Raw genomic sequence first — 24,097 nt, 5'->3', positions numbered from 1 at the left:
AAAACACTAACCTCATCACCCAGTCTACTCACTACTGCCTCTCGGTGCGCCAATTCCTGTCCAAAGCCCGGCTTCGTGAAGCCAAGCAATGGATGCTGGTTGTTTTGTGCCAGCGGCTGGATGCATCCCGCATTCGGTGCAGGGAAGGAGGTTTACCCGGGCCGAGATCCCACGCACCATCTCGGCACGGAGCCATCCCATGGCTCGATCTCGGCCTGCCGGAATGCCTCACCAAAAAGTGGTCGCCATGACGACCCTTTCTATCGGGCTGCCCGCTCCGCCTAGTGGAGCACGGACGCGGCCGTTCAAAGCGAGGCCCAGCACGCACCGAGGGCCCGACTCGGCTATAAGTCGTTCTAAACTCTACCCCGTCTAACGTCGATGCTTCACCTGCATGCTTACATCCCGCAGCCCGTTCCTTGCTCACACATCCAGCCGTTTCCATGCCCCTCGTACCGTTCCTTACACACCCAGGTACACCCATTCCACTCACCGCCTTGGTCACACACCTGACCACCGAACACTTTGGCACACATTCGTTGGTCGCACACCTCACCAAAACACCTCTTCGCGCCCCCTCCTCAGTCACCTCCTCTGTGACAATCACAGGTGTGCTCTCATTCGCACACCCAACCACGTGCCTCACCACCAACTCCAGCGTGCATTCCCACTCACGCTCTACCATTCCAGGTGTGCATCCTTCCATCCCAGGTGTACATCCTCGCTCACCTGTCACAACCAGCTCACTCTCCTGGTCACTCTCACTACTCTCACCACCACTCTTGACCACGCACTCACCCTTACTCTTGACAGCACACTCTTTCCTCATGCACCTGTCCGTCACACACCTTTCTCGCGCACACTCTCCCGTTACACCCTCTGTAACACTCACCACAGGTGGACACTCTTCCTTACTTCTGACAGCGCACTCTTTCCTCATGCACCTGTCCGTCACACACCTTTCTCGCGCACACTCTCTCATTACACCCTCTGTAACACTCACCACAGGTGGACACTCTTCCTTACTTCTGACAGCGCACTCTTTCCTCATGCACCTGTCCGTTACACACCTCTCTCGCGCACACCCTTGCGCACACTCTCCCGTCACACCCTCTGTAACACTTACCACACCGCGCTTCCATGTGCTCCCTCGCACACTCGCTACGACCGACTCACTCTCGCCAGCACCCTCACTCCTTGGCGTGCACTTTTTCCTCACACACCCCAGAGTCGGACTTTCTCGCACACCTCCTTTTTCGCACACCAGACCTGTCGCACACTTCACCAGTGGCCTCTCACGAACACCCGGGTCTATCTCGACCCCCAAGCTTCTTAAATCCCCTGGCGCATCATACGCACGACCATATTGGTCACCACTTACACCGGGTCCTCTTCCTCTTCGCTTCTCCTCCATCACCTGCGAATCCCTCATCCGGTTAATGAGCACATCATCACGATCCAAACACAGACTTTGGACCAATTCTTTTATCTCCTCTTTTATCTCTTTCTTATCCCCTCTCCGTCGCTTCTTAATTTCGCTCATCCCTTCTTCCACTTCTTCTAATTTGTGCTTCACCTCTTTTATTCCCCGGTACGTCTCCTCAAGCTCATCCTCTAAGGCTACCTTGACCGTTTCCAGGTGCGTCCTCACCTGCCGGTCCTTCGTCTCCATTACCTCTATCACCTCGTCCAGCCTCGTTGTCAGTCCCTCACGTACCATCTGACATTCCCTCTTTGTCGCTATTAAGTCGTTTTTTATGTCGTTTTGTGTCGCTTTCAAACCTCCTAATACCGCAGTGTTCCTTTGAACCTGCTCCACTAACTCCGTCTGTCCCACCGTCAGCTGCTCCACCTCCTGCGTCAGGTCCTCTATGCCCCCTTGTAACTTTACAGTCCCCTTTCTCACCTCCTTCTCCATGTGCTCCTCACAGTGCCTCACCTCCTCGCGCACTCCTCCGACCTCCTCACTCACTCCTCTTCTGATCTCCTCTCCCATCACTTGCATCTCCTGCCCAGATGCCACCCTCATCTGCTCCATTTCCTCCCTGTGAGCATCCAGTTTGGTTTCTACCCCCATTCTGACCCCCTCTATCTGCTGCTCCATTTGTTTAACTTCCCTTTCCGCTTGGTCCCTCATGTCCCTCAATTTGCCTTCCATACTGTTTTCTAACCCCTCTAACCCATTTTTCACTCCCTCTATCTGATTCTCCTGGGCAGCCATTCTATTTTCTACCCCCTCTAACCCCTTTTGCATCCCTTCCATTTGATTCTCTTGAGCGGCCATTCTGTTTTCTACCCCCGTTAACCCCTCCTGTATTTCCCCTAATCTATCGTCTAATTTCCCAAATTTCATGTCTAATCCCTTAAAATTATTGTCTAATCCCTTAAAATTATTGTCTAATCCCTTAAAATTATTGTCTAATCCCTCACTGGTACCCCTCATTTGGCCCTCTAATCGCCCACTATCAACCCTCATTTGGCCCTCCATCCTATCCATTTTTGCATTCAGTTGGGTCAAGAATAATCTGAGGTCAAACCCGGTTTGCCCAGCGTCCCCAGCCGCCACCGCAGGCTCGCCCTCCGCGGCGCCGCTATTTTGGGACCCTTCAACCACGTGAGCGAGCGCGCCATTTTGCGCGCCCGCTACTTCGTGCGTGACGGCGCTATTTTGCGAACCTGCCGCCCTCACTGCTTCGCTCTCCTCATGTCCCTCAATTTGGTCCTGGACCGACCCTGCTTCACTCTCCCCTACCGGACCCCAGCCGTCTTGATCCGCCATAGCGCGACTTGCAAAATTCGAGTTTCGTAAAACAAATCCAATTTTTTTTTTTTTCGTTATAATTTCGTCGAGCGCAGTACGCGCTCCGAATCGATTTTCCCTCCCAAAATTTGGGCCTAATAAATTTAGTCCCGGGTTCGAATTCCACTCCTCGACACCAATTGTTACAGACGTGGCTTGGATGTTATTCACTGAGCGGTTTTGGGATGACCACGTCTGCACAAGATTATGCTCGATATTATACCCGATTGTGCCCGAACGTTGACTAGTCGCGCGATGCTGGCTCAATAAGAAAAAGAAGGCACCCGGCTGGATTACAATAACACAATACGACACCAAGGTTTCGATTCTCAAGACCTCTGGAGGAGATTATATTCGTACGGAAAGGTCAGATTACAGGGGCTAGAAGTATAATCACAGAAAGACAGGCACTTAGACACACTCTTATATTAACCCCGGACAGACGACAGGTAAACGGGACAAGGCTGACTCACACGGGGGTTGATGGCAAGGAAAGGCAGATAGCGATGGCTCAAGGTGCACTCTTGGCTCAAAGCAGGGTACAGTACGGTCCGGTCCGGTCCAAAGATGCGGGGAGGTATCGTCGCGCTGGGGGTGGCGGTGGCTTCTCTCTCCAAGCTGAGGCGCATCTGACGTCACATCCGGCGCGGGGCCGCGTATATCCGGCGGGGAGTGACACGCCCTCGGCTCGTTAGCTCCGCCCCAGATGGAATCGGCACGTTGCTTCTCATTGGGTGCGTGGGGGGGTTACTGGCTCCGCCCCTGACGAGGAGCTGACAGCCAGCCCCTTCGGGGTAACGCCGTGGAGCGCATGGTCATGGCGGGTAACCGAGCCGGTGTGAGGACGCACACTCCCCGCCCCTCTGTTGTTGTAGTCGTAGTTGTAGTTGTAATTGTTGTTGTAGTTGTTGTTATTGTTGTTGTTTGGGGAAGAAGATGGGAGGAGGTATGGGAAAGGTCCTAAACTCACTACTGATGCCATATAATCACATTCTGGTGCAACGAAGAGTCATAATTAATGGAAACGAGGCCTTAACTGACATAGATTAAGAATAACTAGCAAGATGTCCGAAAGTTGTCTACGTGTGGTGCGGTGGACCTGGGCACGACATTTAATGGGGGAATAAGGGGAAGGTCGGCTCTACTGATTGTTATTTACATGCAATGGGACTAGGGAATGGGGGATTGGGGAAAGTTGGGGAGTATTGGAGAAAATAGGGGAATATTTACAAGCGGATATGGAGGCCAAATTCCATATTCGCAACAATATTCTTTCTTCAAAATGGGAACAGTGATAATGTATTTCAAGACAAATGGAACAGTTGAAGTTATTATTAATTAATACAAGAACAGGAAGAAGAATTGATTTTTTAAAAAACGATTTTATTTTTTATGCCCCAGCCCCAAAATATGCCCAGATAGTATCCCTAACTTAAGATTCATCTGTGAAAAAATTTAAAAGAAGCTAATTTCAACTGATTTGGGTAGGTATGGGTATGGACAACTACCAAAAAAAAGTAAGGAGGGATAGGGGTTGGGGAAACCTTTTTATTAGAGGTCAAAGGTCATTGACCTCTGCCTAAATCATATAAAATTGTATTTCAGCAGCAAAATATGGTATATAGATGATCTTGGTGTCAAAATGCACAGGATTACGAAAGAAGATGACATAGAATAATGACTGACCCATGGAACCAATTACTGACCTCCGAAAATGAGGTCAAAGGTCAAAAATAGACGTCTTATCACCAAAATATCATATCAAATATCATATTGGTAACAGTAACAGAATTATACCAAGATACAAACTAAATATGAAATGGATTCTTCACCACCAAAATACGAGGTTAATGGTCAAAATAAGCAGGGGGGGGGGTAAAGTTCATTAGTGTCAAATAGTTTGTGTATGTAAAGTATATGTGAATTTATAATCAACAATTTGCAGAATACTACTCACAACTTAGAACTTACAGTATATATCGGCAACAACAAATTAATAATACTCAGTCTGTTTCCTCTTCATCGCTACCAATTTCTTCTTCTGCATCTATGCTATCTGTTCCATTGTCGCAATGCCCACAGCACACTCCACATGCAGATACACACGACATGCGAGCTTTCATGCAGCTGCATCTCATTGTTTGACATTGCCTCTCCCCTTCCTTGCAGTTGCAACAAATTACTTTCAGAAGGTTGTCTGGCGCGATACCAACAGATAGCATTTTTGGTCTGAGTTTTCTGTTGGAATCTAACTCCCATCCTCTTCCTTTGGGATCAAGAATAGAGGTGTCAAGATGCTTCCATACCACAACTTGAAGATGGACACGAAGGGAATGTTGAGCTGTTGCATCTTCCGTTGGTGGTAGGCGGTCAGGATCGATTTTGCCCTTGGCTGCTTGCTTCTTGAACTTCATGTAGCGAGACTTTTCTAGGGGAGTATCCCCACAGCCATATGTGATCTGCATGGCTTTTAATCCAGCTGTTCGAATTATGGAGTCGGTTGAAGTGGGACTTGTGAATGCAGTAATGACACTGGCAGGAAATCTGCATTTGTAGAGAGCACATTTGGTATGTCCATGAATGCATGAAACAGTGTCGTTTCCAGACCAGCCATACTTGAAGAGGAACTCTTCTTTGTCTCCGATGTGTATGCTAGAGATGTCGTAAAGACCACCAAAATCTGCTTGTAAATAGAAATTAGTACAGTGGATAGGCCTATGATAGCAGAGCAATATCAAAATATCAGTGTCCTGGGCGACAACAACAACTGGGGATTTAACACTTGCGACCAAGTCCATTGCAGACCTAACAATCAGCGTGTCACCATCATCCTTTGCTTGGCGTACAGTGATATTGTGGCTTGCCATCTCTGCAGATATCATCATGATTAAGGCTCCTTTGTTCTTCTCATTTGCCAGGAAAACCTCTCTGTCACATGATATAGTCAATTCCGGTGTGACCCTCATGTCCGGAGAAACCTTCTTCCCAGCCATCCGCCGCATATGTTCATGGTCTTTCGTTGATGATTCCTCCCCGTAGCCATCAAACACTACAGTAGCATCCTTGAATTTGTTGTCAACATATCTGACATATGTATCAACTATAGTCTTGATGGTTGCACCGCTGGACCACTTTACCTGATGAAGTAGCCACCCTCCATCAACAACATGCATCTTGCTGTTTATGTCCACGTCAAGTATTGTAGCTGTTTCCTTGAGCATCTTGCCAAATTCATGCTTTTTGGGTTTTCTCATCATGCGATCCATTGTGAAGAGAGATGTTGGGACCGGGGTCAGCTCAAATTTGAACATGTGTTCGATCCCTTCATCTCTCTCTGCCATGAAAATCAGTCTATTGAAAAGAAGCGTCTTTTCGATGTAGATCCTCTTCCGCTACAAGATCTGCCATTCCTTCCAAGCGTCCTTTCACAGCCATTCCAAGACTATCTTTTCTTTCACTTGCGATTCTCAGAAGTGATTTCTTTAGCGTCATAGTTGATGCTCGATGTATGGTCTGCTGTCTATCAGGATGTCTTTCATCAAAATGGATGTCCTCATTGCATATGAAACATCTTTCACTGTACGGAAATCGAGTAGAACCCTGGCCTGAAAACATTACATGAAAACATGGACAAAGTTAGTTGCCATCCCATGTAAATCACCATACTAACTTCAAACATTCAAAATTCAAACAAAATAACATAAAACAGGTATGGGCTTGGAATCTTAATGAAATTTACATGAATCAAGTAAAGAATTACTTTATCTTACCATCAACTTTGTCATCATTTACTGCTTGAGACACCTTTTGTCGCTTTGGTCTTGGCGCATGCTCTTGCTCCTCAACATCTGGCTCCTTTTGCATGAAAAGGGTTCGGCATCTACGATGGACTGTCATAGGAGTGTTGCTACTCCATTTTTGTTCCAATCGCTCCAATAATGAAGAGTTGTTGATAAGTCTACACTGCTCTATTAGATTCTCATATCCCTTTCTGTACAACCTCTGTAGCTTTCCTGCTTCTGAAAAGTCCTCACTACATATTTCACATATATCCATCCTGGTAATTTTGTTATTTTACAGTATTGTTCCAAAGGCCTCAGGGAACTTTTGGGACATCTCACTGCACTGGGGTAGTAGTCAAGGTACATGTAGGCTAGCTAGGTTTTCTCAGTAATCACTCCTGAAACAAAGACAAAACAAAGACTTCATTCATGCAATATATAGTGTTTTAGTCTAGGGTCAATGACATTTGATCCCAAGAAAGGTAATTTCCCCCTCCCCCTCTGCTCTTGGAATAAATAATAACCCCCATATCCACCACGTAAGTTGAAATTAACCTCTTCGGTTTTTTTTTAGCTCATTTTTATATAATATGGTAATTTTCCTGTTATAAATATGACATTTTAGTGATAAAACAGCTTTTTTGACCTTTGACCTCATTTTCAGAGGTCAGGATTTGGTCCCAAGGGTCAATAATTATCTTATGTCATCTTCTTTCGTAATCCTGTGCATTTTGACACCAAGATCATCTATATACCATATTTTGTTGCTGAAATACAATTTTATATGATTTAGGCAGAGGTCAATGACCTTTGACCTCTAATAAAAAGGTTTCCCCAACCCCTATCCCTCCTTACTTTTTTTTGGAAGTTGTCCATACCCATACCCACCAAAATCAGTTGAAACTAGCTTCTTTTAAATTTTTTCACAGATTGGCTAATATATGGCTAATTTAGGGTTACTAAGAGGCATTATGTCATTATGTTTTCGGGTTGTGCCTCCGTCTGTACGGGCTAAACCTCGTTATTCTCAGCAGGCGCATGTCCGATTGAGACAAAACTTTCAGAATAGGAGCAACACCCATGTAGAATGTTTTTTAAAATGATAATTGTGACGTTATAGGTCACGTGGCATGGCAGCCACCTTGGATTAAATGCAAATAATTTAAATTTTATTTCTCGGAAACCGCTGAATGGAAAAAATTGAAACTTGGCACATTTTCAAGTACTCCCAATGGGGAACAAAAGCATGATAATGATGACATCAGTGAAGTGGTATACCAGCCATAAATGTTTTAATTGAATGCCTTATCGTAAAAATCAGAAATTGCATGCACATGATCTTTGACCCATTTGTATTGAAATATTACATTTATGATATCATAGGTCACATGGTTTGGCAGCCATATTGGATTGAAGGAAAATATTAAATAATTATATCTCTGAAACCGCTTGCACTATCGATGCAAAATTTTACAAACGTCATCCAACACCATTGCTGCATATAATTTGAAAATGATGATGTGATAGATCGCGTGGTTTGGCTGTCAGCTTGGATATAAAAATGAACCTTATCCAATCAACACTAAACTTCACAAACATGATCCCCTACCCATACATGTGCAGAATGTACATTTTGATGTCATATGTCATGTGGTTTGGCAGCCATATTAGCTTGAAAACTGATATTTTAAAAAGCCCCTTCTCTGAAACCGCTTCACCGATCGATGTGAAACCTGTCATGGCTGGTGAAAATGTGATACTTGAGAACAGCTGAAGGGATTTAAATCAAACTTAATTATTTTTAGGACAGTGAACAAGGGCATCTATCCGTTGTCACAGGCAGGGACGACACTGAGTCATATTGACGACGCAGTCACATTACTCTAGTTTATTTTTCAACGTATAAGGTATTTATAATAAGCAAAAAAATATTCCGACTGAATACATCTACTTGTATAAAATAAAATAAAACCACCTTTAGAGGCCATTTTTCCCCGCAAGCAGGGGTTGGCCTTTTTCGGGAACCGTGGTTGTTGTTGTTTTTTGGTCCCCTTTTTGAAGCAATGTTTTACAGCCGGATGCCCTTCCTGACGCCAACCCTTTTTGCCACCTTTCGCGACAAACAGGGAATTACCAGTGAACTGGTACTCAATTAGCCGACCTCGGAAGGAATGACAGGCTGAGTCAACCCCCCTGGCGTTAATTCAGCGATCGACCAGGATTAGAACCCAGGATCCTGGGATCCTAAGCCAGCACCCTAGCCGCTAGCCCAACACCAGGAATACTTGTATATTGAAAGATATTTGTATAAATGTCATTTCTTGGACTACCATAAATATCTTATTCTTGGAACGTTTTAAACGCTCCTCGTCTTAACAGAGGGTAGGTGTTTTAGGAAATTGTGTCCAGGTATCAGGTTTTTTTTTTTTTAGGTTGATTGTATGATGGATTTAATAAAATATGAAGAAATAGGTGAGACCTCAGATAGATCAATATTTGGATTTATGATTGAAGCACTGTAAAACAAATTTGTAGAACTTCCCAATGAGATGTACATTCGTCATTTTGTCATGATGCACAAGTAGCGAAGCAATCCGGCAATACAGCTCTGCATTTTAATTTGAAGGAATTGCTTTCTTACAATTTAAGACTAAGTTAAATTTGGGGAAGTTCAAGTGATTTTGAATTTAGAGCTGGGTTTTATGAACAATCTATATGTGGTTTTAGCTTTTACGAAATATTGTTGATGGAAATTATGAAGAGCTTTATATACAATCAAATCAGAATTCAAGTATGTTTTACGGATCTTACATTCTAGATGTTGATGGCTCTGCTGTGGTTTCTATAGTTGAGATATTTGTGTGCCCTTAATTTTGCACAACCAGACTCGGTGACATAATGGTTAGAGCGTCTACTCTGAGTCTGGTGGGATGTCGGTGGTTCAAACCCCAGCCGAGTCATACCAAACAGCATAGACTTTAAAAATGGTAAAAAACAAACTGATGAAACTTTACCATTGAAAATGATTTTAAAAAACTTTTTTCTGGGAAAATTGCTACTTATGCTAACATTCCACTGTCTTTTTACACAAGTTACACTTGCTAACTGTGTCGATTCTTTATCAGGTTTCTGATGCCAATGGACGACTCGAGGTGACCAAAGTGGCCTCAAAGACACCATTCAAACAGCAGCAATTAGATACCAACGACTGCTTTCTTCTGGATAATGGTTCAGCTGGAACTATCTTTTTATGGAAAGGTAAGTCCAGCTTGTGCCTCAGTTGTTTGTTAAGTACTGGCATGGCTTCGCAAAATATCTGTATTACTTGGGACATAATTATGGAGATTGTGACGTACTGTTGCAGGAAAGGGAGCAAATACGGAAGAGCGGGCAAAAGGCATGATATATGCACAGGACTTCATCAAGAAAAATAATTACCCGCAATCCACCAAGGTATCCTAAAAATACATCGTTGGTTATGTCAAATGTGACTAAAAATATACAATAAGTGCAAGACTGTAATTAGCTTATAGTTTATTGCACGTAAGAACACATTGTCTTTTAGTGATATTTATGGATCTTTCAATGTTTTTATTGCAAATATCTGTTGTACACCACTCTTCTATTCCATCTCCAGGCACTGCATGACGTCATCGCCGGACACCGTAGGGGTCCCAGCGATGACGCGTGCTGTAAAGGAGTACTCATTTTTCACTCCATTTGTTTGTTTGTTTTCCTTCTTGTTTGTCCAGGCGATATCTCAGCCATCGTTTGAGCTAGGAAGCTGAAATTTTGGCACAATAGTGCGCACGTGCTTTGGCAAAAGGGTATTTAAATTTTTTGGATTAATCTATTAATTACCTTTTTTTTTATGCTGAAGGCTCCAGGTATGGACTGTTTTGCCCTCATCGAAGCCAGGCCTTAAATAATAGAGAAGGAAAGTGTATGATGAAAGGTGTATGATGTTTGTTTACGAGAAAGAGAGGTTGACGCTAGCCCGGTAGCGATAGTTTGAGTGAGACAGAAAGTAAGACCAGCAATCCTGACATGGAGAGTGTCAGGTTCTGGGCACCACTTTAACGCTCCTATGTTAGAACAGTAGTATTACCCTGAGCGGTTGCTGTCTACAACCTACTACCTAGAAACCTTATTTATTATCGATTTATTAAGTAACTGCACTTCTTTATTTCCTTTCTCATCTGGGCATTATCTCAGGCACTTTTGAGCTAGGAAGCTGATATTTGGACATGACAGTGACCAAGTGATTTGTCTGCAAAGGGTATTTTTGATTTAATGATTAAACAAGTAATTATTTAATTATTCGTTTAATTACTTCATTAATTATTTTTTTAAAGTTACAGATTCAGATGAAGCAGTGGTGGTTTAGGTATGCTATTAGCCAAATGATTAAGAAATTAATTGTTTTATGATTATTATTTATTTATTTTAATTATGCAATTAATCAATCAATTATTGTACACCGCTCCCTCCCAATTCTGTCTCCATGTGCTGCACTGTGGCATCGCTGTGCAACAAAAGTACCCCAGCAATGTAGCGCGATGGTGGATATGGTATTTATTTATTTGGAATGGGGGTGGTGTACTTTGAATGTATCTGTACTTGTTATAATTTCTGTTGCATTGCAAAATCTTATTGCTCATAGTCATGTTTAGTTGACCAATTAATAAGCAGATTGAGCATGTCATTCCCTTAGAATGCTTTAATCTAGATCCTTTACCCTTAGATCCAAGTCTTGCCTGAGGGTGGTGAGACCACTGAATTCCAACAGTTCTTCTTTGATTGGCGTGGCCCAGATGATGTTCGCACACCAGGTAAGACTTACACGTTGGGAAGTGTGGCCCAGGTCAAGCAAGTGCCCTTTGATGCCTCAACTTTGCACACCTCTGCTCCAATGGCTGCCCATCACGGCATGGTTGACGATGGAAAAGGCAAGGTAGAGGTGAGTGTGGAGCTTTCCTCACTTGTCATACTCTACCACATTGATTCTATTTTCTTCATCCGCATTACTTCCATTTTGCAATAAGTGAATAGTGAATGCTTTTCATCACATCAATGGATAGTTAAGTTGAATATATGAAGAATCAGCAAAACGTTAAATGCAATGTAATGGTAATGTTTTCCCCATTTCTGCTCAGATCTGGCGCATTGAAGGAGGAGGCAAGGCCCCCGTAGACTGTAAAAGTTATGGACAGCTTTATGGTGGTGATTGTTACCTCATCCTTTACACATACAGACCAAAAGGCTCTCAGAAGCAGATAATCTATTTCTGGTGAGTCATGTATTTGATGATGATCTGATGTTCTATTTTAAATAAGATCCATAATTGTATGACGCAGCAAACTTCCAGATTATACTCTGAATGAACAAAAATGTCAGGTTAATACAACTACCAAGAAAGACACCATGCAGAGCATGATACTTGAAAAATCCACCCCTCCTCAAAAAAAGTTCCCATGCATACATCAAATTGTCCATTTCATTATGATTAAAATTGACGATCTTAATCAAAGTTTGGGTCAATTAGATTTAAAATGATGATTTTCTGATGGAAATTGATGTTACTAGAAGTTTGACCTTGAGTTCACCTTTGACCTCAAAATAGTTGGTTTCCCAATTCAGTGATGCACTATGTAATTGCTGTTTAATTTTCAAATTAATAGGATGAAAATTGATTATTTTTCAGATGAAAATTGATGTTACTAGAAGTTTGACCTTGAGTTCACCTTTGACCTCAAAATAGTTGGTTTCCCAATTCAGTGATGCACTATGTAATTGCTGTTTAATTTTCAAATTAATAGGATGAAAATTGATTATTTTTCAGATGAAAATTGATGATTTTAGAAGTTTGAACTCGAGTTGACCTTTTGACCTTTAAATAGTTCGTTTCCCAAAACAATGAGGCACTATGCAATTGCTGTTCAATTGTCAGGTCAATTGGATGTAAAATGATGATTTTTCAGATGATAAATTGATGATTTTGGAAGTTTGACCTTGAGTTGACCTTTGACCTTTTGACTTCAAAATAGATGGTTTTCCAATTCAGTGATGCACCATGTAATTGCTGTTTAATTTTCAAGTTAATCGGGCGCCGACCACGGCCGGTTTAAATATCCAGTCCGCCCCTGTTGGTGACTTGTCAAGTCCATCTCTGGTTTATGGCCCCCTCCATCTCCCCGTTTACCTCAGATGCCCTCACTTTAAACTGGAAACAAGGCAGAATTTCTTAATTCAGTGTTTACTCCAAATGTTGTGTACCCAACACATCCAACAAGTTATTTCTCCACACAAATCCCTTGTACCCACTACCTTCTTGACTCTGGGTCTTTCACACCCCAGAATTTGAACAAGTTACGTTTATTCCTAATGGTCCCCCCAGATGGTATAATTGCTCCATCTTTAGGTTATGATATATTCCGCTACTTCAGAAGTTTTAAAGGATTACATTTGTGGAACAACCTTTCTGAGGCTTTTGAATTGCATTCTCCTCCTTGGACCTTCAAACAAACATACACGATCATCTCACATCATCCCCCGCTCTATCCCTACCCGCAACCTTTTATATCCGGATTATCTATACCTAACTCAATCATGTTCTTTCAAATTATTGTGTCTCCTCCAATCATATCTGTTCATTTTCCTGTTCGTGCATCCCTTGCTTGTTGTGGCTAAATGTGCCCTCTGCCTATTGTAAGTTAAATGCCTTTTTTACCCTCCGTCATCTCAGTCATATAGCAGAAACACTGTCTTTGATGTTTGTTTAGACACTTATGTTGCTCACAACACATTTTATCGCTGGTAAAGAGTTGTTAGAAGCACATCGTTGTATATATTTTCCTTGTGATTACAGGCAAGGTCAGAAAGCGAGCAAAGACGAGGTGACATCCTCAGCATTCCATGCTGTTCAACTGGACGACGAGTTGGGTGGGAGTCCAGTACAGGTATTGGTCACTTTCACAATTTCTCCATCAATTTTTCTTCTCTCTATCCTTCAATGATAAAACTTCAGAATTATCAGGCTTTTAGAACATTGGGAGGTGACTCACCTCTAAACAGGAACTCGGGGGGGGGGGGGGGGGGGGAAGGAAGGTGAGGAATGCAGGGTTAAAATTCAGGTGAGGGGAGAGAGCTCAAACAATTGTTGTAGGAGTGCATGGATACAGCTATAGATTGTACTCATTTTAATATTAAGGCCTTTGCTTCCCTGTGGGTTGGGAAGAATCGCATCTGTCTCTTCTGGAATACAGAAATGAATTAAATAATGAGTGTGTCAGGTGGAAGAACATGAGACGATGACTGATTGGAGAAAGAAAGATGAATCATTTGAGGTAGGGCAGGTAGAGAACCAGAAAATATCACCAAGTGTCCAAAACCACACTGATGAATAACCCTACCTGTACAAAACACCGGGATGACAGTTTAGAGGCGTGCGTGCGTACTTTTAGGCCATCCTGCCAGCCCAAATGGTCCAAAGCATGGAATTGCAATGGAAGGTGCATTATCACTTTTGGTCCAGTAAGGCACATTACCACTTTTGAGGATAACTCAATTGGGAGCTCAGCTTTAGGCCTACGCTAAAATGTATCCTGCTGGCCCCCTCAAATATTTATACACATTGGAAACATTTTTCAAAGTGCAACCACTGATTTAAATTTGTAACACAATTAAATTGCACCAATAATGCTTCCATATTTTCCTCCCCATCATATGTCCCACTGATCACATGCCAAGGTGACTTTACTTGTGAGTTTCTCAATTCTATAAATTAACAGTTGAACCCAATGGTGCCCTTAAACAGCCTCGCGTATTGACTCGGAACCATGCGGCAGTACAAGCTGCATCGGTTTTCTCTCTGCCGAGCACGGCAGTAAATTTCATTATTGTTTTTCATCCACTTACCAATTCTTTTTTTCCCCCAGGCTATCCTGGAGTGGTCTTGCATCACTGCTAAAATCCTCTTCACATCTTTGCATCGTCATCCCTCTTTCCATTTGCTTCTGCTCACTGGTGCCCTTCAGTAAATTATCCCACTTGTCCTTTCTCCTGATTTTTTTTTTCAACCCTTGCACTTTTTAAAAAGCACAACCTTCAAACCTACCACCTATCGTCGCTTTTCTTTATTCAAATTACTCCTCCACATTTATCTGGCCTATTTCGTCCACTTGCCTTGTTACATCTCTCCTTAGCTACCTCCTGACTTTATCAATCCTCCAATTTTTCGCTGGTCTTCACACTCGCAAAATCTGCATTTACCATTTGCAAACCTGTTAGCAATCTTAGCACTTTGAACATCCATGCTCGATTTTAGTTTGGCCAACTTGAGGCCAAGATCGAATTTTCATCATTAAAACAAGCATTGATATCAGTCTTCATTCCCAGAAACAATGGACATAAATCAATCCCTCCTCTTTTGCTCCCCTTGGAACCATTCAGTGGCTGTGGTAGCTGTAACATCTTCCCTTAGTACCAGTTTTGAGCACAACATTCAAATTCTCCTCACATTCTTGAGAGTCCAGCCTCAGTTCTAAATTATGTACACAATCCATGGTTGGGCAAAAATAAAACAAACATGAACCTTTGTTCCTCACTTCCCCCATCTATGGAACAGTCTTTCAGAGTTAGTTCTTTCCCACTCTTCCCTCCAGGGCTTCAAACAGTGCTCAAGGGTTTCAATCAAAGATATTTGTTCCTAAGGGGACAACGCCATGCCTCCAGGCACTTATATTTCCTCTCCTTAAACTGAGCAGACAGGACACCTTTTGGCCTGCGACTCCTTTAGTAAACCAAGATGCAGGTAATATCCAATGTCTAACCCATATAGTTCCAGGCAAAATCCAATGTCTAGCCCATATAGTTCCAGCAAAATCCAATGTCTAGGCCATATACAAAAACAACAACAGGCATTTTAAGGCCATTTTCCCTGCTAGAGCGGGGGTTAGCCTTGCGGGCCCCATGACAATCTTCTCCATTTTGCCCTATTTTCTGCATCTCCCCTTGTTAAGCCCCTTGCCCGCATTTCTTCTACCACCACCTTTAGCCAAGTCTTTCTCGGTCTTCCCCGTCCTCCACTTCCTTCTGCATTCATTTCCATCACTCTTCTCATCCAGTCACTTTCATCCTTCCTCAACACATGACCAAACCATCTCAACCTGTTTCTCTTCACAGCATCCATCACAGGCTCTATTCCCATCATCTTCCGCAATTCATCATTTGTCTTCCTCTCTCTCAACGATACTCCACACATCCACCGAACCAAGGCATTTCCACCCTTTCCAGCTTTCGTTGCTGCTCTACGTTCATTACCCATGTCTCGCTCCCATAAATCATAACACTTCTCACACATGCAGCATACACCTTTCCCTTCAGCTTCAACGACACTCCCCTCCTCGTCAGCACTCCACTCAGTTCCCGAAACTTCTTCCATGCACATCTCACTCCAGCAACCGTTGCCGAGTCTGATCCACCTTCTCCATTCAGCATGTCTCCGAGGTAGCAAAATGTTTTCACACCTTCCAGCTTCACGCTGTCTCCAAGATCCAACTCAACATTTCCTCCATCTGCAGCTCCCTCTGTGTACACCTTACATTTGAATGTAGCTGCCACACTGGTTAATGTCCCTCTCAGACCACTACATTTTTGATGAACCCACTCAGCGCACATTGTTCATTGAATGGAGTACACTCCGACATCCTTCCTGCACACAGCACATGGCCACTTCCCAGTTCTTTCCACCTCACCACCTGCTTTACCACTTGCCATCACCTTCGTTTTTCCGATATTTACCTTCAGACTTTTTGTCTTCATGCATTCCTTCCACTTGTTCATGTTCTTCTTCAGTCCATCCATACTCTCAACAATCAACACCAGATCATCTGCATACAACTCCCATGGTAAACCCTCCTTTACATTCCAAGCCAGCACCTCCATCACAGCTACAAATAGTAGTGGACCTAGTACCGACCCCTGATGCACTCCCACCTTCACCTCAAACTCACCACTGTTCCCGTCCTTCATCCTTACAGCTGTGCGCGCTCTTTCGTACATTGCCATCACTACTCTGATCAACAATTCATCCACTTCTAACTTCCTCAATGCCCATGTCAATACTTCACGTGGAACCCTATCGAATGCTTTCTCCAGATCAACAAACCCAAGAAACAACTTCTTCCTCTTCTCCATGTACTTCTGCAACTGCCTTACAAGAAAAAGCACGTATCTCGATCCTCTTCCTGGCATAAATCCAAACTGCATTTCGTCGATCTTCACTTTCTTCCTTATCCTCCTCTCCAACACCCTTTCCAATACCTTCATTCCATGCTCCAATAACTTTATTGCTCGATACGAGCCACAGTCCAGAGGGTCACCTTTCCCCTTGTATAGAGGGACGAGGGTACTCAGTTCCCAATCCACTTGAATGCGGCCTTCTTTCACCACCAGATTTCAGATCTCTGTCATTCTCTTCACACTCCAACTTCTTCAAGCAACTCACCCCCATCACATCACACCTCTCTTTCGCTATCTGCTTTGCAATCCTGAATACCGCTCTCTGACCCTCTTCCGAATCCAAGCGTTCTCCGAACATTTTCCTACATGCCTCCTGCGCCTTTGCTACTTCTTTCTTTGCAGCGTTCTTGGCTCCAGGCAAAATCCAATATCTATCCCATATAGTTCCAGGCAAAATCCAATGTCTAACCAATATAGTTCCATAATGGGCAGCACAAAAGTCAAGGATGGAAGACACTTTTACATTCATAAAATCACATTCCATTCCATATAATATCTACCTCCTATTGAATGTATGTAATAGGTATTTTATGTATGGCAGCCATAAGAGAAAGAGCAGAGGAAACGATGCAATGAAGAGCTACATTGTAGTTTCCCTGCATGCTAGAAATTGGAACCAGATATGAAGAGGTAGTTAGATGTGTGTGAAAGCGGAAGTCATGAAGAGGCTGATAAAGCAATGTGTGAACAAAAATATTTTATGAACTCCAGTGAATTATACTGCACACCAGGAGGACTATAGTCGTTGAGGTTATGATGATAAATGTAAATTTTATGGAAATCTTGTTTTTACAGGTGCGAGTGTGTCAAGGGTACGAGCCCACCCATCTGATGAGCATCTTTGGTGGTAAACCCCTCATTGTGCATGCTGGAGGAACATGCAAAAAAACCGGACAAGCCCCGATGGCTGACACTCGTCTCTACCATATTCGTAAAAGTTCTTCAGGTGCTACACGTGCCGTCGAGGTGGGTTTATTCCCTTCCTGCTTTGCTTAATGGCCGGCATGAAGTGCACACGATCTCTACCACTCATTATCCACAGATTGAGCAATGAAAGATGTGGTTTTCCTGAATTTAAATCTTTGTCACACAGACCAGTCTGGATGCCAGCGCCCTCAATTCCAATGATGTGTTCGTGCTGAAAACACCGGCAAAGACATTTGTGTGGAAAGGAAAGGGAGCAAACAGTGGAGAAGTGGAAGCTGCGACTTATGTGGCCAGTGTACTTGGAGGTGTCAAAGCAGACTTTTCAGAGGGGGCTGAGCCAGGTGTGTGAGATTATTAAGATCTTGTGAGATAATTCTGTACAGCCATAATTAGTTATTTTACGATTATTAATTTTGTTTATTAACTGTCATTCTGTTTGTGAAAGTCAGATAAAGTAACATCAGCATGACCAGCTGACCCAGGCCGGTTAATTTTCAGATACTCAGGGGAACGTCCACATTGGAATTTACGGAATACCACGTTGAGGCTTGCAGAGGTGGAGGAGCTAGAATCAGTAAGTAACAGGATAACAGGAACAGTGGAAAACCAGGGTCTGTGGGGAACACGCCAACAGCAGGATTAAATGACAAAATAGAGGGAGACTTGCAGAAATAAAGGATGTAGGGAAGAATGATGGCAAGGGGAGGACATAGGGGGTGAACAAGATGGATACCACAAACTCTCAATTACAGAAATGGAAGGAAAAACTGGAAACATGGGAATAGGTGGGCTTGGAGATGGTTAATGGGGATAGAAAAGAGCATGGTTGTGGATGGGGTATGACTTGAGATAATGGTGAACAGCTGTACTGAACCCTGGTGAGAAGATTGAGATAGAAAAGACTGATTGAGGAAGTTGGTTCTACAGGTGGGAAAAAAGAGCAACAAAGAGTGAAGGTGAACAGTGAGTATGTATTTAGGTAGTTGTACCAGACGAGGGTTGCTGGTGAACCTGTGCCCTGCAGTCTGTGCCATGCAGAAATCGAATGGGGACAAAGCACAGAAAAGGCAGAGGGTGCAAGACCAGAAAGGAGGTGGTAGAAGACCACTGACCTATCTGTGATATTGTTACATTTGTGGGGGTAGAGGATGAAATGTCATAGTGGAGATAGGATTGTAATAATTAGCATGGACTGCGTGCGAGTAGGAATACATTTCGATATACCTAAGTAGAAAAAAAAACTGAGCTTAAGAGTGTTTATGTGTCGCCATATCGTGTTACAGGACATCACCATAGGGAGGGTGGTTTTGTGTTAGTTAAATAGGGCGTAAGGGTAATTCCCAGTATGTAATTGCCTCCTGTGATTTTTCCCTTATGTTTTTCCATTCACTTGGCCAGCCATGCAAACGAGCGCTCCATTAAACCACAACAACCGATATAATGCCGATAGAGACCCAGACATTACGATCCAAAGGTAAACCCCACCCCACCAACCGACTAAGGAACAAGGCCACACCCCTAGAGTGGGATGAGGGACGTGGAAGCTATCGTACCCGGCAGACCATGCCCTGAGCTTCATCATTGGTCGGGTGGACATGGGATGATTTGACAGGGCTCGGGCATTGGACAGAGTGTGACATCATCGAGAGACTTCAAAAGGGAGGGAGAAGAATCAGTCTCTCTCTCTCTCTCTCTCTCTCTCTCTCTCTGGTGCTGGCAGTTGGATCGGGCAGTTGGATCGGCCGGTCATGCTTTGTCCTTTATCTCTTGGGTGGCTCGTGAGGAGAACTCTGTGAAGCTTTGGGAACTCTCTCATCATGAAGGAAGGGATGTTGGTGAACTGTGGTGCCTCTTGGGCTAGTGGAGCCGCGTTGCGTTTCGGAGGGAGTGGAGAGCGATGCAGGGCCGGTCACACAAATTGCCTCACGTTTGTGGCGCAGTGAGGAGGAACTTCGCGCCATCTTGTGCATTTCCCGCGCGGGCAGCTGTGGGCCACATCGGACTGCCGACTTTATTCAACGACTTCGTCGAGACCAGAGCTGAGTGTTCTCAAATAAAAGGGGGGATTTTCTTTTTATTTTCTTTAATCATTCACCTGTCTGTTTTCGTGTCTGAGTGGAGACGTCTCAAGTTAGGATTATAGATTTACCTCACCATTCATTTTATTTCCGTGCTTTATTTCATGAACCATTATTTGTTGCATTTCATTTGTTGTATTGTTGATTTTCCTTGTCTCGTTTCTGTGTTTGTGGGTTTGAGGAATAAGCCCCGTGTTTCGTCCGTGCAGGTAAGCACCCCGTTGTCTGTGGTCCCGCACACGCCAAAAAGTACCGCCAATTTTCGGGCTGACCACCTCGTGGGTAAGACATGAGTCTTATGAGTAAGACTGACCGGCTATCCATCCCAGGCTGGTTTTCATCGGTTGCGGACTTGACAATATGTTAGAGTTATGCCCAGAGCCTTAGCTTCATCGTGGGAGATCCCAATGATGTCGACAGTCATGGTTTCCATGGCATCAACTTGACCAAGGTGTGAGACAGGTTCACCAGCCCAGAAAGGAGAGCAATATTCTTTCAAGCTGTGTATAAAGGCCTTGTGGGTAGATAAAACAAATTGATGGTCTGAAATCAGGCCATTGGAGAAAAGGTGGGATATGATGTCGATTACTATGATGTATTCTATGACATTGCTGATTATTAGAAGTAGGCTGATATAGTTAATGATTGTTTGCTGGCTCTCATGAGAGTGGACACACTTTTTGCTGGCTTTTGTATTGATCTGAGATTGCCTTCGGTTGGATCTGCCTTCTAGGAAGAGAATGCAAGTAGTTTCAAGGCAACTGTTTCACTGCAGGATTTAGTGTACCATGGGCATGATAACTGAAGACGAGATGAGATTAATCTGTGCACAAGAGAGCAGATTTCTGTGGAAGAATTCCCAGGCATTGTTAATATCAGGGGTGGCAGACATATGAGACCAGTCCTTGCCACTCGACCTGAGTGACCTGCCAGACTCGCCAGCACTGTGGCAGCTCTCTGAAAATAGCCACAGAGATGTTGACTCACAAGCACATGTTCAGAGCAACCAAATGGAGCAGAGGAAGAACAGGAGACATAAGCAGGAAAGTTGGTCATTACCAAGTCCAGAAAGGAGGATCTGCCATTGGCAGAAATCCAGGTTAGAAAGTTCACAGATTGAGTCAGGCTCATGAAACCAATTTTTATTGAAGCTCTTAACTTTTTGAAGTCAGAGTTTATTGATAACAACGATATTGTCCTCACATCATCTGGTGTAATGCCTGTTTGGAAGTGCTCTGTCATGCACATCCTTATTTTTCTCCCTGAAGGGATTATACTCATTACTGGATAATTCTCAATTGTGGATGCCAGGGATTGGTCTCAACTGTGGATGTTAGAAAGGATTGCAAAAATTTGTTGGTGTGTCTTACTTGCATTTTTCTGCTGCATCAGTTTGGATATCTTATTTACATAGTGACATCCTTGGAACTGTAGACCATTATTTTAATCCTGAGAAAAAAAATACCAAATACACGAGAAACAATATTTACCAGGCGTATCAGTAAATAATTATAGCAGCTGCTGCTCCGACAACTATTACTTCTTTAAGGACATCAATTATTCTAACCTTCTTCTGGGGTTGGTTGAGGAACGTTTTTGACCCAAGTTGTTCATAAACTGGTGGCCAGGCCTGACTTTCAAAATTTGTCCCATGTGCTCGCGATTTCATCTATTCTTCAGGAAATACATCGTGGGATTTTTAATGTCCACCAACAACCAGCGCTTACTCCTCCGGCTGGGTCCTGCGGCTTAACGCCCTTCTAATGGATAAGGCCCACATCGATACCTCACCCTGCATAGAAAACACTAGGGTAGCAGATTATAGCTGGGTCGAGATTCAAACCTAAGCTAGAGCTGAATGTGAGTGTGAATTATGCCATGCTATCCTGCCAGCCCAAATAATTAAACAATATAAATCTATTTTTGCATTCAGCTGGACATTTTGTTAAAATATTTACATGCGGGGGGTATTGAACTTTTTGAATGACCCCAATATAATGAGTGACACAATTATTATATTGTTTGCCTGACTTTGTGCAGAGGAGTTTTGGAAAGCACTCGGAGGGAAGAAGAATTACCAGACTTCCTCCGCCCTGGCTTCAATGTCTGAGATGAACCAAATACGCTTATTTGCCTGCTCCAACAAGACCGGTAACTTCAAGGTACCTTAAAAAGTCCATGATCATGAATATTCATATCAATTTCTAATGGTTTGTCAACAATTGGAATGCTTTCACTTTATATTGGAAAAGTACAACAACCATGACGGGTAAATTTTTCAAAGCAAAATTTTACAAATAATCTGGATATGGAAGATGCTGATAATTATCGTCCAAAAAAATAAGAAACCCCACCAGATATATTTCTTTAAAATTCAGAAAATATAGGTAGTATTGGTTATATTTTGTGATGCCTTTATCACTGCATAAATGGCATTACATGGAAGCATATTTCTTCATCTCAAGAAACATTCTGAAATTGTATGGTCCAAGGTGAATTGGCTTGAGACACATATGGGATATCTCCTTAAGAGTATAAACGAGTGCAGCATAAGCTAGGCCAAATGAGTAACCTATATTTGGGTGGAATTACAAAGAAATATTGGAATATTATTTGCGTGCAAAAAAGTAACTTCAAACACCTATCATTCAGAAATATGTTTCTTCTCAGATTGTAAACTTTCTTGATCAAGAATTGCTTGGATGTGGATGACTTATGGTCTGATATCTAAGGAAGTCATAGCTGTTACCCATCCTTCATTGCACATTCTCAGAGTTATTGTGTTGCTTAAAAATACTGTAGTTTATCTGATCCACAGGCCAGCATCTTTTTTTTTTCTTTTTTTGAATACAGGATCGAGGCTAGTGAAAGAGCTAACATTAATCACACAGAAAGACAAACCGACACATAAAACATATAACATGGGGAGCGGTAGACAAGATGGGGAGAGAGGGGGAAGGACACAAACACAACATTTGAGAGCAGGGACATCGAGAGATCTGTGGGAAAAATACCGTAAATAAAAAATACTTACTAATTAATACTAATTAATACTAATACTAATTAATAATATACTAATTAATAATGAAACTAATATACTAATATAATATATACGAAAATATAATATATATATATATATAATAATAATAATAATAAATAATAATAATAATAATAATACATTTATTTTATATAGCGCTTTTCAAGAAGCCCAAAGACGCTTTGACAGAGTACAAAAAACAAGTGCAAAAAGACAAAAATCAACAGGTAAATAATCAAAGCAAAAGGAAGGAGAAAGAGAAGAGATAGTCAGGGGTTAAATGCTGTGGGTTAAATGTTGAATGCAGTGTTGAACAAGTGGGTCTTGAGTGATGTTTTGAATGTGGTGAGTGAGGAGGAGTCTCTGATGGTGTGAGGTAGTGAGTTCCAGAGGGTGGGAGCAGCGATGGAGAAGGCCCTGTCCCCCCAGGATCTGAATTTGGTCCGGATGGGGGGGTGGGGGGGGGGGGTCAGGAGGTTGGTACCAGCAGAGCGGAGGTTGCGGGTTAGGGTGGTCCAAAAAAATCGATCTCTCCGATTTTGATGCTCTTCTGGATTATTGTTAGAAATGGTCTAAAACATTCACCCACCAAATATTTTCGCTCAATTCCATCTAGAAACTCATACACACTTCAATTGAAATATGGCGTTTTTCACCAAATTTGGCTAAATGAGAACAATCCAATAGCAACCTAGGTGGAAAAAGCACATGCACTATTGTACTAAGCCATTTTCTGGTTCATGACTTTTTGCATGCGCTTGCGCCTGTGAGTGTGAAATCATCATGGTCGAAACATGTTTGACAATGCTTGAAACATGTTTGAAACATGTTCATACATGTCTGACTCATGTTTCGACCATGAGGACTTCACAGGGGTATGTACCATCAATGACATTATTTAGGAAAGAAAATATTTCTAAAGTCTTTGTAAGTCATTAAAATTGACGAAAATGACAAATTTATATGTTGAGTGTGTATGAGTTTATAGATGACTCACATGCAAAATATTTTTTGGGTGAATGATTTAGACCATTTCTAACAATAATCCAATAGAGCATCAAAATCCAGATAAAAAAGTGATTTTTTTGCATTTTTGGACCACCCTATTGCGGGTGGGAGTGTGTCTGGAGAGGAGGTCAGCCAGGTAGGATGGGGCCAGGTTATGGAGGGC

At 42.8% G+C, this 24,097-nt stretch overlaps 1 protein-coding gene across 1 annotated transcript in view; it reads left to right on the top strand.

The window, feature by feature from the left end:
* LOC137432714 (scinderin) overlaps positions 1–22,051 on the top strand; it is a gene marked incomplete at its 3' end in the record, with an annotated part of 58,851 nt that extends 36,800 nt beyond the window's left edge. Inside the window, 8 exon segments of the mRNA XM_078783524.1 lie at positions 9,708–9,840; positions 9,947–10,035; positions 11,327–11,542; positions 11,739–11,872; positions 13,451–13,541; positions 17,680–17,850; positions 17,978–18,152; positions 21,930–22,051. Coding sequence (XP_078639650.1) covers positions 9,708–9,840; positions 9,947–10,035; positions 11,327–11,542; positions 11,739–11,872; positions 13,451–13,541; positions 17,680–17,850; positions 17,978–18,152; positions 21,930–22,051 — 1,131 coding nt within the window.
* Between the last annotated feature and the right edge of the window lie 2,046 nt (positions 22,052–24,097).

Source organism: Myxine glutinosa, chromosome 8 (assembly GCF_964187855.1).
Source record: "Myxine glutinosa chromosome 8, kmMyxGlut1.1, whole genome shotgun sequence".
NCBI classification, from domain to species: domain Eukaryota; kingdom Metazoa; phylum Chordata; class Myxini; order Myxiniformes; family Myxinidae; genus Myxine; species Myxine glutinosa.
The sequence above is the reverse complement of the archived record's forward strand: the minus strand, read 5'-3'. Positions and strand labels throughout refer to the sequence as shown.